We start from the raw sequence: 16654 nt of genomic DNA on the forward strand, positions 1-16654 counted from the left end.
TATTTGAGGTTAATGATTAACTGTTGCTTAGAGCTGACTCCCATTTGACCTGAGTTTGAATGTGCTTGATTCATTCCAAATACAGTTATAGGTAGGAAGGTGTGCACGTTTTAATTTCACGTCTATTTGCCCCTCTTTAAAAGAAAGTACTGGTTTGCGGAAAGTATATCACAAAATCATTTGAACAGGGAGTGTTTATTTTCACCATACCTACCATCGCTGACGTCACTTATTAAAGAGACTGTGCCTAAATGACGCGATTGGACGAAGCAGCACAATCCAGCCAATAGGAGCGTCGCTGGGCCTCAACTACTTCCGCTCAGGTGACTCCCGTTTCTCACTCGAGAGTCAACTTGGCTTCAATCGCAGTGTGCCAGTGACCAACGTTTGGAGCTAACGCACTGCAACGGGACGTATCTCCGTCTCAAAGCCGGTTAGTGTACCCAGTCAGAACCCGAGTGTACATATCAAGCTTAGGGGATTGTTGGTATTAACATTTACCATGAAGAAATTAAAAAGGCCTACATCCTGACGTCCACTGTGGGGTCAGTGACGGACAGACGCTGTGTCGGTGACTGACATGGATGCAAGTGACATTAAGGTAATACGCTTTTCTTAATTTCGCCTTGTAATGTTGCAAGTTATTAAATTATATGTGTAGTTGATCACATTTAAAGCACACGTTGTTTTGAGATGGGAGGCTCAACAGTTCTTGCCTAGCATCGTCTGGAGAGCTAACGGCAAGGGCTTTTGTCACATAACGGCTATCATGCATTGATATTGGGTTTGTGTTTTTCTGTCTTTAAAAAAAAAATCTATGTGACAAGTTAACATTGGTTTTGTCGCCAGTTGAGGGTATGTGTTATGCTTCATATTTTGTCATCATTTTCTTATACAATGAGAAGCGACGTCTATGTTGATGCTAACTTGGCTACATGAGCCAAAACATCTCAGCTGTCACTGGTTAGAAGCAGCAACAGCTGAGCTGAGTTCACTTGGTCAGTCCCGATCGATGCAGAAAAAAGTCAATAAACTCTCATGCAGCAATTCCTAGGGATTCGTAAGAGTGCTTTTAGGTGAGGCGCAGAGCTTTAAGAGGTATTGTGGAGAGGAATATGTCTGGTTCTTCAGCATTTCTGACATTCCACCGCCTCTCCGTGCGTGTATGTGTGTCTGTGACGACTGCAAAGACATTCGGCGTGACGGTGTTTTGGCATGTGTCGTCATAAGGAGTGGCGAGCGTTTAAGGGTGAATATAAAAAAACACAACAAAAACAACAACAAACAAAACAACTGCCATAACATCCAACGTCACAACTTTGATAACTGTGCAAACAGCTTTCAGTTGGAGCACTTCTTCTGTATCATGGATATGTACTGTAGGGCTGCAACCATCGAAATATTTTTTAAATTGATTATTTGACCGATTATCCCATCGATTTAGAATTTTCAAAATTGATCAATTAACCGTCAACTAATCATCAAATTAACAACTGTTTTTATTGCAACATCTCCACGGTAATATTCTCTGATTTAGTCCTTCATTAAAACAAAATAAAATTGATTAAAATAGATTCACCCTCCGAAAATAATGGCTGTCATTGTTTCTATTTTTTTCAGAAAATGCAAAAAAAAACAATAAAACTGAACCAAATGCTGGTTATATCATATTTAATAATAATTTCAGGAATAGGGAATCAAATGGTCTGTTTAACTAAAGATGTACCTGATCTTACCAGAGGTTTGATTGTGAGTTTGAATGATGTTTGTGTGGCCTGCGATTGGCTGGCAACCAGTTCAGGGTGTGCCCTGCCCTACCGCCTTAAGACTGCTGGGATAGGCTCCAGCACCCTCGCGACCCTCATGGGGATAAGCGGGTCGGAAGATGAATGAATGCGTAATCTCTTATCAAATGGCAATCGTTTTAATAAAGGTAACCATTTAGTGCTATTGTGTTAAAGTTGTCAAAATCATCTAATTTCAGAGTCACAATATGCCTATCTCAAAGACATGCATTCATTTCCTAATGGAATTGTACTTTTATATTTGAATCAGATTTTTTTTTTCCTCAAATGCGACCAGTGTCATTTTCATATGTTGCCTTTGATCAGATATTGATCTGATATATTGCAATGTAGTGGTTTTGCTCTGCATGACAAACATGACTCTTGAATGGCTTTCTATAGTCGCTTCAGTCCACCCACTACACTCAGCACAGACACACGACATGTATGTAATGTTAAAAAGTGACATTATCTAATGATTCAAATTATAAATGACAGTTGTTTGACACAAAGATGCTTGATCCTAGCAAAACAAAAGCTTCAATGGATCCCTATCTAAGTGTTGGCTCTACCATCACCAAAGGATGCACATATGTCTGTGACGTCAATGCAACTTTAACAATTGCAGCTATTCTCCACGCACATGCACAAAGTCAGTCAGTCTCTCCACGCTGTTCCTTGCATTGTAATTAGCTTATCTTGTGTTGCTGTCTTAGTTATCCTCTCAGGCTTAATCCTGTCACAGCCTGCTATGGGAGCCTTTTTCCTATCAAGGGCCATTTCAGTGTTTTAAAGGGGAAGTCAACCCCCAAAATCACAATATGTTGTATGTGTCCCCACTAGACTAAACATGGCCTTCTGATTAGTATTGCGTTTGGAAGATGAGTTAAGCAGCAAAATTCCCCCCGTTTGTATCCATCTCAGGAGGCAGCCATTTTGCCACTTGCAGTCGACTAAAAATGACTTAACCGTTGTTGCTAAGTCCTCAGGTCACAACCAATCGCAGCTCACCAGTTTTTTTAAACTGAGCCATGCATGATAGGTTTTGACCTCAGACCTGAGAACCTGTGATGTCATTTTCAGTCGACAGCAAGTGGCAAAATGATCGCACCATGAGATGAATAAAAATAGGTGGAATTTACCTGTTTAATTCATACTCCCAAAAAGAAAAAAAATAACCCTAACACTAGTTGGGCTGCACACAATATATGACAAAGAAAAATTGGGGGTTGACTTGCCCTTTTAAGTCCTACTAATCCTACTAAGTGGGAAACTTTGGATCCGTGTTTATTTTACATTATGTGCATTATGTGCAATTATAGGGTCTAGTTTTTTTTTCATTTTTAATTGTAACTACAGGCTTTTTCACCGCTACAAAACAATCACTTGCAACCACATCATGTTGCATCTTGAGAGTCAACATTGCTGTTTAGTTTCTGTGAATTGGTTATATAGGCTTAATCTGCTACATTTCCATTTAGACAAGATGACGTTTGTTGATGTATGAAGGAAAAGTGTGTGGCGGTGGGAACCACCCACCGCCAATGGTAGTGGGACACAGTGGCTTGTCTGTGTTACAGGCGGCACTGTTTGAGAGAAATTAGGAAGCTTCTTTGTTTGCTGAACTTGCTCACCCCTCTTTTTTAATTGGCTATCTTGGACACATCTTAAAGATGACAACAAGGACTGTTTTTAAAGTATTTCCAACAAACAAATGACTTGATGATAGTTGATTAGTTGATTACATTTTTTGGGGGAAAATTCTTGAAAATGTCAACAGCAGTAGTTTCCCCGAATGCCTTGGCAATGTAATCACAAAAAAAAAAACGGACCCAAAAAGGGTGACGTTTGTCTTCACGGGAAAAACAACGAGCTACTGTAGCAAGTAAAACAGTGTTTTGGTGGCATACAACTATTTTGGAGTGAGGTCAGCCCATGGTCCACCATACTGTATATGGATCTGAATACCCCAGCCTTCACAGTTAGTTTTGTCATTTTAATGCCTTAATGTGGTTCCTTTCCTCACATTCCACCAGTAATCATGCTTTATGTTTTTTTACAGGATGTAAAACTTTCAGCTGAAGTGGATCCGTTCATCCCACAGACGAAAGGTCTTGAGGGATCCCTGGTCAGCATGAGTCTATCTGGAGAGCCGGGAGGGGGCAACGCAGGAGTGGAAACTACTCCCATTCCGAGTTACCTCATCACCTGCTACCCTTTTGTTCAAGAGAACCAACCCAACAGGTACTGTGTCACAGGCTGGGAAATGTCGCCGCTAATTAATACGACACACCGCATTAGAGTGATTATGTGGAGTGCATGGTTTTCTCACTCTTAGTTGAGTTGAAATCTCATGTCGAGACAACACCTTTTGAACGGAAGAAGCCTCTCGTGTAAAGTAGTATTGCTTCGTTTCCTGACTTGTCCCCTCCCATCATTGTTCTGCCCCTGCACCAGTGTGAGCAGAGCTCTCCATGAGCGTGATTACGTCCGTTGTCCGAGCTTCTCTAGTTAAGTGCATCCTTGAGAAAAAGACATGGCACCATAGCCAATTTCCAGCAGGTCCTCTTTGTTCACACTAGTGATCTTCTATATCCTGCACACATCCGCACTTTTGTTGCCTTCCGTGCTATTTCAATGCAAGGAAATGACTGCTATAACGGTTTGGTTGTGAAAATGTCAACCATTCTGTAGCATGACCATACCAGCACCATCTTAACAAACCCTCATGTACTTCATTGTGATGCCACAGATGCAATCATCATCCTTCCTCTAAAGGCCTTTCCAAAGCCCTTAACAACATCTTGTGTTTGTTGAGGTTGTTTTCAAGATATGCGTTTCATGTTCAGAATCAGATCAGCGTCTATAGCTACGTGATCAATCAGTTTTATTAATTGAGTTGACTGGATTTGTCATCTTTTTTTTTTTTAGCAACTTCTGGATTTTTTGCATCCTCGTTGACATGCACTGCTAACACTAATAACATGGCTGTGAACAGAGAGGAACTACTTCACAAAAGTCTGCCTCAGTGGTTTTTTAGAGACTTCTCCCATCCCTCTCGTGACTGTTCAAGAAAGGTTGCTTACATGTTTAATAACAAAAAGTAACTTAAGACTATTTGTGCTTTTAGTAGCCGCATAAAGAGAAACGAAAAGTCGTACTGTTCCCATGCACAAGTTGCCACAGATGGCGCAAAGGTATTGCTTTGCGTTTATGCCAGGGATCATTGTAATGTTATTTCCTTTTTCTGTAAGCAATAGGATAAAAAACAATTAAATTTTGATAGTAGATTTTTGTGGAACGGTTTCTGGGCTGTGTTACCTTAATGATAGTATATTAATGACAGTCATATGAACTGGGTGGTAAAAGTCAAAATTGGTTCGTTAGTAATTCTGGTAACAGAACCTTTTGGCCAAGTCGGTCCATTAAGTGGTAGTGAGAACAAGAGAACAAAATAATCCTTTGCTTTTTTTAAATTTTTATTTACAGGCAGCATCCAGTGTACAATGGCGGGGATCTGCGCTGGCATCAGCCCAACCCTGGCCCCGGTGGTCCTTACTTGGCCTACCCAATCATGTCTTCCCCTCAGCCCCCTGTTTCCAATGACTATACCTACTACCAGATAATGCCTGCCCCATGCCCACCTATGATGGGCTTTTACCAGCCATTCCCTGGCACCTACGCAGGACCAGTGCAGCCTGGAGTTGTTAACCCCGTCTCGACAGATGTTGGCGAAAGGCCTCTGCCTGTTGGGCCGGCATATGGGATAGCGAATCACAGAGGAAGAGGCATGGTTCGATCTAATATGCCAAAGGTAAAATTGTCAACTCTTTCACTTGGCACATACACAGATAAGTGTTGAAAACCCTGTGTTAATTAATAATAAAATAAACATATTAATAGTAATAATTAAATAAAACAAAAAAAACCAGACATTGCTTTGAAATTGTGGTTCAACAGAATTATTAAAAAAAAAAAAATGCCAGGACAAAAATGATGGTAAACCCTAGAAAAGATTGAAAATAAATACTGGTCAACACATTTTTGCTAATTTTGTTAATCAGAGATGCATGAAAACCTTGAGATTTGTTTTCCTGTCAATTCCAAATCTGCCCTCCTTTTTGCTTGTGATGTTGTTTTTTCCAAATAATAATAACTGTCTTTCCCTCATTTTAATATAAAACAGCAACATTTAGGTGTTTGCCAGCCACAGAGGGGTCGCCGTCCCCCAAGCAGGACTTTGGCTGTGCAGAAGGAAGTCTGCAACAATGGTTATGATGGTTGGACCAAGAAAGTACTACTGGTGGATGCTGCCCAGCAGACAGGTAAGCATCTTCCTCCTTCATTGCTTTAGGGATGTAACTTTAAAACTCTTATCTTAGCTGTTTAACAGAGCAGTAAAAGATGGTAATGTTTAACAAAATATTTATTTGAAAGTATGTTACTTTCATTTTAGTGAGGAAGTTAAGCCTCCTGCCAATAACCGCATCTTCTGGTTGTACTGGTTGATGATGCAAATGATTGGGCTCCTGAACAAAAAGAGAATGTAGAGATTCCAGTTGGGGTATTTACTTTTGTGCAAGTCATGATGTCACATGACCTGAGTCTGGTTTTAGTAAAATAAATGACCATTGTATGCCTTTGAAAACATCGACAGTTCCATCAACATGAATGCTGTCATCCTATGAAATATGCGGTGACCACCCCAGGTTCCAGGCCAAATAAATGACTTTTGACTAATGTCGTTTTTTCAGGATTTTTTTATTTCTGCATTTCCCGTAGTCCACTGTAAGGAACAAATACTTTATCAGCGTCTTCTGAAGAATTTGGGACATTTCTAAAAACTTGTTTTGTTTGTTTTCATTCAAAAACTCATCGATTTTGTTAAGAGATATGTGTCAACAGCATACACTGTATATAGATTATTTCATGCATTTAAAAAACGTTTCTATCTATTTTCATTTCTTAAAATCTAATGTGTCTTGACTTACAAATAAATCGACTTACTTAGCTATTGTCCTAATAAGTTGAGGATTACCTGTTTGCTATATTTTCATGACTGTGTCATTCTGATGAGGACCCCAAAGGTACTTTACAGTGATGTTAAACCAGTTAAATATATTTATTGATGTACTAGAAAAGCATCAAAGCACAGATGAGCTGTTAACACTAGTAGGTGGCTTAATTGGCAGGCTACGCCTCACATCATGAAGGATGATAAATAAGACATTGAATCTGACAGTTGTTGCTGTTTTGACTATGCTTTTAATTAAATATCACATTTGTCATAATGATGAAATAACTACCGGTAATGAAGTGTTCTGTGATGGTACATGTATGACAATATTGTATCAATGTATGTGTCTAATCTGATCCCTCTTTGTTAGATTTCCCAGGTGAGGTATCTGGGCGGTGTTTTGGGGAGCCGGCCAGTCCGCTGCTTTGGAAGAACCGAACAAAGAGGCAACAGGCATCCAATGCAGCTGAAAGCTACAGCGATCAGGGAACCAGTGAAGCTGACATTGACAGCGACAGTGGATACTGTAGCCCCAAACATAAACAGGCAGCAGGACTAACACATCGAACAGTAGAGACGTCAACATCATGCACCGTATGGCAACAGGCTTTTTTATTTTATTTTATTTCTTTAACGCTGTTGACTTGGCTGCCCATATTGTTCTGTTCGGCAGAACAGGCATTAAACGTTTCAGATGTATCAATTAATATAAAGTTTTTATTTAAGTTCAAGTGTCGCAACTTCATTAAAGACACATTTCCAACTGTCAAATCAACTATGATGTTAACTGCAATTGGTTTTTTTTGTCTTCAGGGGGTTGAGACTGGAGTAATGACAAGTAAGTTTAAATGCTGCTCTTATGAGTGCATTTCTTTTTAGTACTTAATATGTCTGTAGTGGTGAAACTTTATCTTTGCATGGCCTCAATTATGAACTGAAATTTACAATGCACTTGGTCTCTTTTAGCAGGTACATGGGTAAATTTCCACAGAGCAGACCAGAGGAAGAATCCTGAACAGAGTAACTTCTCACAGGTGCAGTAAAGACTACTGGAGTTGATTACTTGCATTTATTAATAGATAATAATAAGATTAACAGAATATCCGGTAAATTCCCCAACGGTGTTTTTGTCAACGTTGGCTTTTTTTCTCTGTAGGATTTTCACAGTGCCTGTCCAGGGCGTGGTTGTCCAAACCAGTCGGAACAGAGATTGCAGCCAGTACTGGTCACACGTGACGAGATCACAACGGAGCCCCTTTACTTTGAAGTGGGAAAGCGATTGTCTTATTGATGTACTATTTCACTTCTTCCCCTTTTTATTTCTTACGATAAAATATACTTTATACACACAAGGATGAAGATGAGAGAGATGAGTTCCCAGACTTACCCACTGGAAATGGTGTCCAGCGCTGCGCCAAAGCAGACGCGCCATCTCAGACTCAAACGCAGCCAAAACTGTGTCGAAATCTGGTAGGCCAAATGCATATTTGTAGACCGTTATCAGAATATATCTTAAGTCACTTTCAGCTAAGGTTCAGCCTGGTTGTAATAGATTTGGAGCGTTAAACGATGTTGTTTATTTTGCCACATGTAGCGGATGCAAAGGGGTTTACAGTTAATTTCCAAAATGTTGAAGGGGGGGGTATTCTCAAAATCATCATGTTGTATAGGCTACAGTGTGCATGCAACCAGGAATGTGCATTGGATATTTGAACTGAAATGATGTTGCAACATTTTTCTCAAAAATGTTCACAGGTTATTCCTGTTTGGTAAACTCTCCAAATTTGTTTGATGTGGAAAACATCTAACCTTTTTACAGCATCTTGCTAGATGTTATTTTCAATAGAATATTCTTGCGTGAATATGGGAATTCCAAATGACAACATGCTCTGGCCGCCATTCGGGATTCATTAGAATAGTAGTTGCAGTTGTAACGTTGTTTTATTATTCCAAAGCTGTTGTTTCCCATAATAACTATCCGGCGCCAAATACAAAAGCAGTGGGTGGTACTCCAATAAAAGAGTACCTCTTAACAGGAAAAAAAAAAGTGTTCTACAACTGAACCAAACTATTCCACTTAATGAAAAACTGGCTCTGTGCTGATTTTTTTGCAAAGCAACTGAAAGGAATAAAACATGAAATGTATTCCTTATCTCAGCTAGAAAATGTAGCAGACAACTCCCCGATCAGCATTGTGCAGACACCGATCCCCATTACCACATCAGTTCCCAAGAGGGCCAAAAGCCAGAGGAAGAAGGCCCTGGCTGCTGCCGTGGCCACTGCTCAGGAATACTCCGAGATTAGTATGGAACAGCAGAAATTACAGGTATCGTGTTAGGAACTCAAGACTTAATGTTTATCTGGAGTCAACTGTTTTAGTCAAGTGATCCTGTTCTGTCTTTTCTTTTCCCTCTTAACAGGAGGCACTCACCAAGGCAGCAGGCAAGAAGAGTAAAACTCCCGTCACGCTGGACTTAGGAGACATGCTGGCAGATTTGGCTAAACAGCAGCTGGCACTGAAGGCCAAACAAATCACCAATACCAAGCCACTATCTTTTGCAGGTTCCCTAACCCCACCGCTCACTTTTAATATTCTTTTGGAATTCTGCACGTTTTTTTTTTTCTTCTCTACACATCTACTCACGTAGTTCTGTTCCCCCGCAGTTGGAACAACTATGCCATTCCACAGCACTGGCAGCTTGACAGCTATGTTGAAGGGTCATCCTCAACCTTACTTGGGCTCCCCTAACACTTTGGATTCCACTGCTCCACGTATAAAACGAGGGAAGGAGCGGGAGATACCCAAAGTCAAGCGACCAACGGCTCTCAAGAAGGTTAATGGGTTGATGATAATTGTTCAAGAGAAGCGGGGACACTAAAGCCTTACATTGCATTTTATTGTCGCTGTCCGGCGAAACGCCCTATAACGAAATATGTAATCTTTGAATGAGAATAATCTGTCTCTACATAGTGTTATTTTTAATATTAATCAATTTAAAGCGGTGAAAATAACCTTGAAAAGTTTCAGAAACTGCCATCTATTTTCTTGTTTAATGGATGCCGTGTGGTGTACTTGACACCTGGATTGGTTTTGGTTGCTTGATTTGTTAAAATCGATCACTGTAATGCTTTGTTGTCATTGTTCTGACTTTTTATCTGCTTTTTTTTTTTTAGATTATTCTCAAGGAGAGAGAAGGCAAAAAGGGTAAAACAAGCTCGGCACCAGAGTTGCCTAGCCAAGAAGAGCAGAGGGATGATTGTTTACATTTTACTGAAGATCTTTCACAAGAGCCTGCCTCTCAAGAAGGTGGGATCAATTAAATACAAGTACTTTATTCTCCCCAAATCAAATCCCTGTTAACAGTTCTTCCTTCACTTTATGTCACAGAAAATGGCCTGTGTGTGCCCAGTGACACATCCCTCTCCCCAGCCAGTCAGAACTCTCCATACAGCATCACCCCCGTTTCACAGGGTTCTCCTTCGAGCTCCGGCATTGGGAGTCCAATGGCCTCAAACGCACTCACAATAATCCACAGTCGACGTTTCAGAGAGTAAGTGACTCACTCTTGCGAATAGTTATCCCACCCAAAAATAGCCTTGGATGGGAGAAACGTCTAGAAATTAGCGGGTCTTTTTTTCTCAGGGGGCCCTTGTACAATACAGAATTGTAGAGGAGGGCACAGATGTCTGATACATTGTGCCTCCTCAGCAAAAATTTATGCAAGTAGCCACAAAGCTATCTTTGTGTCTTCCGCTGTAGGCCTATTGTACTTGCCCAGCCTTCTCTTAACACATTTTGCATTGATAGCCTCCAAATGGCCCTTGCATCTAAGCTCCTTGCCTTCCTCTCCTGTGACCACCAGCTCCATACGTCATCACAACAACAGCTTAAAGCCTGCATCCTGTTTTGACTTCTTTTTAACATTGTTCAAACCCACCAATGATCATCCCAAACATCAAAGTAAATGAATAAAACATCACATCTTATAGGCTTCAAGTTGTCAGTGTTTTGCAAAGTTTCTTAACGACATTTCTTCTTTCCTTAACCTTGCCATTCTTCCATGTCATGTTTTTGCCCTCCTCAGGTACTGTAGCCAAGTCCTAAACAAGGAGATTGACGAGAGTGCGACGCTGTTGCTGCAGGAGCTGGTCCGTTTCCAAGACCGTTTCTACCACAAGGACCCCAACAAGGCCAAATCCAAACGCCGCCTCGTCATGGGCCTCCGGGAGGTTACCAAGCACATGAAGTTGCGAAAGATCAAATGCGTCATCATCTCTCCTAACTGTGAAAAGATCCAAGCCAAAGGTAGGGACCAAGCTGTGCCCTCACTGTGGCATACAACCACAATTATGAATTTACATTGTCAGTCAGTTATCCATTTTGTTAGTAAGGGACAATGTTTATTTGATACAGTGCTGTACTCCAGATAGATCAATTGGAACTGTGCCCCCAAGTGTCATTTCACTTTTGAAAGCTCGTTTATTTTTTAGAATTTGAAGCATTTCTGTGACTTTTGTTTCCAGGTGGTTTGGATGAAGCTCTGTACAATGTAATTGCCATGGCCAGAGAGCAGGGGATCCCGTTTGTGTTTGCATTGGGCAGAAAAGCTCTCGGACGCTGCGTCAACAAACTTGTGGCCGTCAGTCTGGTTGGCATCTTTAACTATTCTGGAGCTGAGGTACACTACCTTGGTTTTTACCTTTATTTATTTTTCATATGATTGTTCTTCATAAAATAGAGTGCATCTTATCTGCTTCTTTCAGAGTCTATTTGACCACCTGGTGTCACTAACAGAACAGGCCAGGCAGGCCTACAAGGACATGGTCTCATCTCTGGAACAAGAGCAGGCAGAGGAGGCTTTGAAACACGTCAAGAAAGTTTCGCACATGGGACATTCACGCAACCACTCTGCAGCTTCCGCTACGTCTTTTTGCTCCGTCATCTCTGAGCCCATCTCGGAGGTCAATGAGAAGGAGTATGGTGAGATCCCTCGTGTTTTTTCCTTATATTATTCTGCTTATTAGTCACCGTTAAGCACGCCTAACTTGAATATAATGATTTCTTTTTAGTGTGTTCATGTTATTTTCTCTTTCATTTGTGCTCAAAAATGCATGCGTACTTCATTTCGCTACTCCGAGTAATAGTTTTCTATACGTGCTTATCATACGAAAATGTTCATCAAGCCTTACCCGCTTCCCGCAGAAACCAACTGGAGAAGTATGGTTGAAACTTCAGATGCTCCGGAGCCAGTGGAGGCCGAAAAAAGTGTCCCTTCCCCTTCTATTGCTCCCCCCAGAGACAATGAGACCCCAGCAGTCCCGACAACCGCTGCCCCGCAGAGGGCGCCGCTCCCGACACAGGCTCACGCCGAGCGAGATGAGGTCCGCGCCGACGACCGCCTGGAGCTGGCCTCCCAGCAGAGCACCGAGACAGGCTCGCTGGATGGCAGCTGCAGGGGGCCGCTCAACTCTTCCATCACCTCCACCACCTCCACCTTGGTCCCTGGCATGTTGGAGGAGGCAGAGGAAGAAGATGAGGAAGAAGAGGATGACACGCCAGAACCCATTTCCGTAGAGGTACCCACTCTCAACAGCCGCATTGAGTCGTGGGTGTCAAAGACCTTGGAGAACATGCAGCTGGGAAAGAGCCAGGACAGTACAGACGAGGAGGAGGAAGAGGAGGAAGAGGAAGAAGAAGATGATGAGGAAGAAGAAGAGGAGGAGGATGAGGATGATGAGGAGGAGGAGAGAGCGCAGAGCGATGATGAGGAAGGCCTTGTTTCAGACGCCATCGCAGATACCAACGTAGAGAGCAGAGAGCAGGTGGTGGCCAAGGAGGTCACGGCCTGACCTTTCCTCCTCCTCCTCGTCTTCCTCTTCTCTCCTGTCTCATCCCATAAAACCAGCAGCTGTTCTCCTTGCATCTCCATGACTCTACACCAAACGTAATCTTACACCTATGGCCTGATTTACTCAAGATTTGCGTGTGCAAACGCAGGCAAATAGAACCTGATGTCTTTTCCCACATGCTTGAATGCCAGCAACAAAATTTGATGCAGCATATTGGCTATTCAGCAACGTAATGATTCTCAAACGTTTTACACAAAGCATCCTGAGCAACATAATATACACGTAGTGTGAGATCCAAAGTTTTTATTCAAACAGAAGAAGCCGTGATTTTATTCCTGAAAAGTATCATTGTTGTCAGGCGAAATCCTTGCATTCCCAAATCATTAGTTTTCCACAAAACAAATAACTGCAATCTTACTTGAACACCACATTGTTCAACTTGGTATTTTACCTTTGCGGTCATTTACACGTACCTTTGCGGTCATTTACACGTGTGCACCAGCATCAATGCATTTTCATGCAGTCAATAACCTTTTCAAAACCTGAATACTAGCAATGGTCTCTTGTTGTCATTTTACATACACAGAATAACTCAACTCAAGTTGCAGGGACAGCTGCTCTGAGAAAATGGCTGTCTCTTTAGTCTGCAAGGGCGGAATGCGGATGTCTCCTCTTTGGTGAGGAATTAGCATTTTAACATGGATAAAACCTCCAAAAAATTGATTTAGCATGATATGCCTCTTGTTATTGTCTTTAAAAAGGAATGCAAACTTTCAGTCCTGAGGCAACAATGCCGCATGCCTCATACAGAAGCGGTGGACTTAAACAATACTGCGTTTAAGAATGTTATTTTTTGGGAAAGAAAAAAAAAATAATGCACGGGGACAGACCAATAATATGAATTGTGGGAAAATATGTAATTGAACACAAACGAGGGTTCCGCCTGACCGCAACGATAGATTGGTGTAAGCCGTTGTAACATTATGCCATCTGTGACTACTTAAATAGGAAATAAAACATTGTACCTGTGTTTGAAAGTAAAGCGTTCCAAAAGAGTCAAATGAAAATGTGTTTAAAAGTTAAATACAACTGACTCCCACTAAACAAATGTACTCATTTAAAAAAGGTTGAAGCAATTGTAACTGAGTTATTATTTCAACATTTAATTCAGTGTTTGTTTACCCACGTACCACTAAGGTGGCGTCACGCCATATCACCTATGACAAAGCTCAGTTCATCTTTGCTAAAATGACTCCAATGCAAAAAAATACAATGTGACAATTTGTTCTTGGCTCTCCTAAAGAAATTTTGTGGTGCGTTGTTTTGCGTTTTAAGCACCATGTTCGACAGGATGGCAGATACATACCATTCACTAATACATTTGTTTGCCTCTTCTACTTACACTTCTAATTCCACCACTTCATTTTGCACTTGTTGTGGTGCTTTCCCAAATTTTGGTGAGAACCTTTCTTGTCTACAGGGGGCTTGATCAGCCCCTTTTGTTCACAGCGCACTTGACCTGTTAGTGCAGGGGGTGTCCAAACTCTGTTCTCGAGGACCAGGATAGATATCAAGCTTTTTCGGAGCTTGCTCATGTGCTGTGTTACTAGTGAGTCAACACGCCATTTGGCATCTTAGTAAATCAGGCCCTTAATCTCAGGCATCTGTCAGTGCAGACCATTCGCACGCAACGGAGAGGCTCGAGGACCAAGCAGCAGCAGGTTCATCTAAAAAAAAAAAAAAAATTCAACCCCTAACCTGTAAAACTTGAATTTGGAATAAACCTTTGTTTCCATGTGTCCTCATCCCAAGTTGACAGTCTCCATTTTTGGGGGCAAGTGTTCCGAAAAGCTTCAGAGAGCATGTGACTACTCTGCTCCCAAATTCATGGAGCGCATTTACAGCTCTATGTGGGTGTGTTTGTTTACATGCACATAGCTTACATTTACTTTGCTGTGTTTGAGCTTTACCTTTTTTGTACATACTGTGTTCATGCTAGCACTTCCCCCTAAAGGAAGGAAGGAAAGAAAGGAGACACTGTCTGGATTGCTTAGCCGCTGTGTAGTTCCCCCCCACAGCATTCTCGCGTCTGTGGCAGGAAGTGTTTTATTATCGTTGAATAAGTGTTTTCCCCCATTTTCCATTCAGATGATTTAACTTCTAAGAAGCAGAACAGTAGCGTCTGTACAGTACTTGGTTGTCAGATTGAATTTGCTGTGTTGCTGTCATGTCGGTAGAAACAGTCACGATCATGCTTTGGGCCTTTTTACTGAAGCCTTGTCGGGGCTGGGTAATGATATTGGCCGCAGTTGTCCCATTTGTAATCCATTGCAAAGTTTTTGTTTTGTTCAAAAAGCAGTTAACACCGGTGTTTAAATTGTTCGATTACGACTATCACCCAGAAGACCCGTGTTTACGACAGCACGGCTGTCGTTCAAACTACTAATGCCTTTTAACGACAAGTATTCGATTGTATATATATATATATATATATATAAGAAAAACACCCAACCACTTTGTAAAGCCATTTTAAAATGTTAGAAGTAGAATTGAATTAAGTCAGTCACGTGCTTAAGTGTCACACTTTTGGATCCGGAAAGTATTTGTAGCTTAATAAAAGGTACTTTGTCCTCGTGGACCTTTTTGTTGCCACATCCATCAAAGTGTTTATCGACAACAAGCGTGTATTTTTTGCACTATGTACATACAGTACTAAGAAAAAGGTCTTGTGATTTAAAATGAGCAAAAAAAACAAAACAAAACAAAAAAACGGTTCGATGAAGTACTTTTTCAGTGTGATGTCTTTATATGAATATTTATGAGTCTTTCACAACTTCATTAGCAACATTGTAAGAGGCTGTTTCTCATAATCCCTAAAATACATGGACTGTTGATTAACATAATTAAAATGTTGTTTAAGTAATTCATATGGATGTTTTGTTCATTTATGTACAATTAGATTTTTTAGTTGCATCAGAGCCGGAACGCAAATATTCTGCACCTTTGCCTTTTGCACAGAACCCTGAAACGATTAAGTGATTGCTGCAAATGTGTGCATGTTACACGGAAACACGACACCCCAAATTGAGAACAATTCCAATCACCTTCCCATTGACAGTTCACTTTTTTCTATTGTTGCTATGCATTGGATGTTTTACAGGCTCTGAATGCTTGACATAATTTGCTTATTAAATTACTTAATTCAATTGGATCGACTGGGCAAAGTAAAATATCAGTAACTTAACGTGATAGTCTGTACTGTCTGTTCTATGCATGTTATCGTTTGCACGACTGTACTTTTGGGTTAATTTCACCCAAGGGTATTTTATAGATAAGCACATGAAATTCATTTTTAGGAAGTCAACACAGAAGCATCAAGTAATTGGTGCTTCTGTGTTCATGTTGCTCAAACGTATCCCTATATCTAGAAAAAAAAATGTAGAAACTGATCATTTTGTAGTGATCTCTTGCTTTTTTTGCTCCCTGTAGTTTTATGTTACTATGCTATTTGTTGTCCCAGTTTGATTATCTAAATTAATTCAATACAAACACGCTAAAGTGTAGTTATAGCAGATATTCAAGGATTTAAACATAATGAAACATGAATGTAAAATGAGGGCGACTGTGGCGACTGTTTTGATTCCTCCTTGCATTGTCGGCCTTGAGTAGTTTTATAGAGTGGCCACTAGAGGGAGGTCAAGCGCAGCTAAGGCCCCATTGCTTTGTACAGTGTTGAGAATTGAGACTGTTCAGTACAATACAATAATACATTTTTATATAGGTCTTTCACAAACGCTGTCGCTGTAACAAAGCCTTTTACAGAACATAAATTTGAATACATTTTTAATTTCAGCTACGCTCAATATCTTGCACGCCACCGAAATAGAAATAAGATCATACATGAAGTATTTAAAACGTTGGGCGTTTTGCACTTTATGGTGACAGGACAAATCTTAAATTTAAAAGTGAACTTAATTTAAAACAACATTTTAATGTCCAACTA

The 16654-nt window shown here is 40.8% G+C and overlaps 1 protein-coding gene across 2 annotated transcripts; it reads left to right on the forward strand.

The window, feature by feature from the left end:
* The first annotated feature begins 321 nt into the window (after nucleotides 1–321).
* Nucleotides 322–15574, forward strand: secisbp2l (SECIS binding protein 2-like). 2 transcript variants are annotated; one of them, XM_037246735.1, is made up of 18 exons: nucleotides 322–601; nucleotides 3847–4028; nucleotides 5274–5598; nucleotides 5971–6109; nucleotides 7172–7395; nucleotides 7615–7639; nucleotides 7768–7835; nucleotides 7958–8068; nucleotides 8155–8271; nucleotides 8960–9127; nucleotides 9222–9363; nucleotides 9466–9635; nucleotides 9976–10108; nucleotides 10190–10352; nucleotides 10887–11107; nucleotides 11326–11480; nucleotides 11566–11782; nucleotides 12005–15574. In XM_037246735.1, exons 1-18 carry the CDS (start codon nucleotides 581–583, stop codon nucleotides 12649–12651), a joined length of 3228 nt encoding a protein of 1075 aa, XP_037102630.1. In that variant the 5' UTR covers nucleotides 322–580; the 3' UTR covers nucleotides 12652–15574. The 2 variants fall into 2 exon arrangements, with proteins under 2 accessions (XP_037102630.1, XP_037102631.1); XM_037246736.1 differs by having other exon boundaries at nucleotides 7771–7835.
* The last annotated feature ends 1080 nt before the right edge of the window (nucleotides 15575–16654 follow it).

Source organism: Syngnathus acus, chromosome 3, assembly GCF_901709675.1.
Source record: "Syngnathus acus chromosome 3, fSynAcu1.2, whole genome shotgun sequence".
Lineage (NCBI taxonomy): Eukaryota > Metazoa > Chordata > Actinopteri > Syngnathiformes > Syngnathidae > Syngnathus > Syngnathus acus.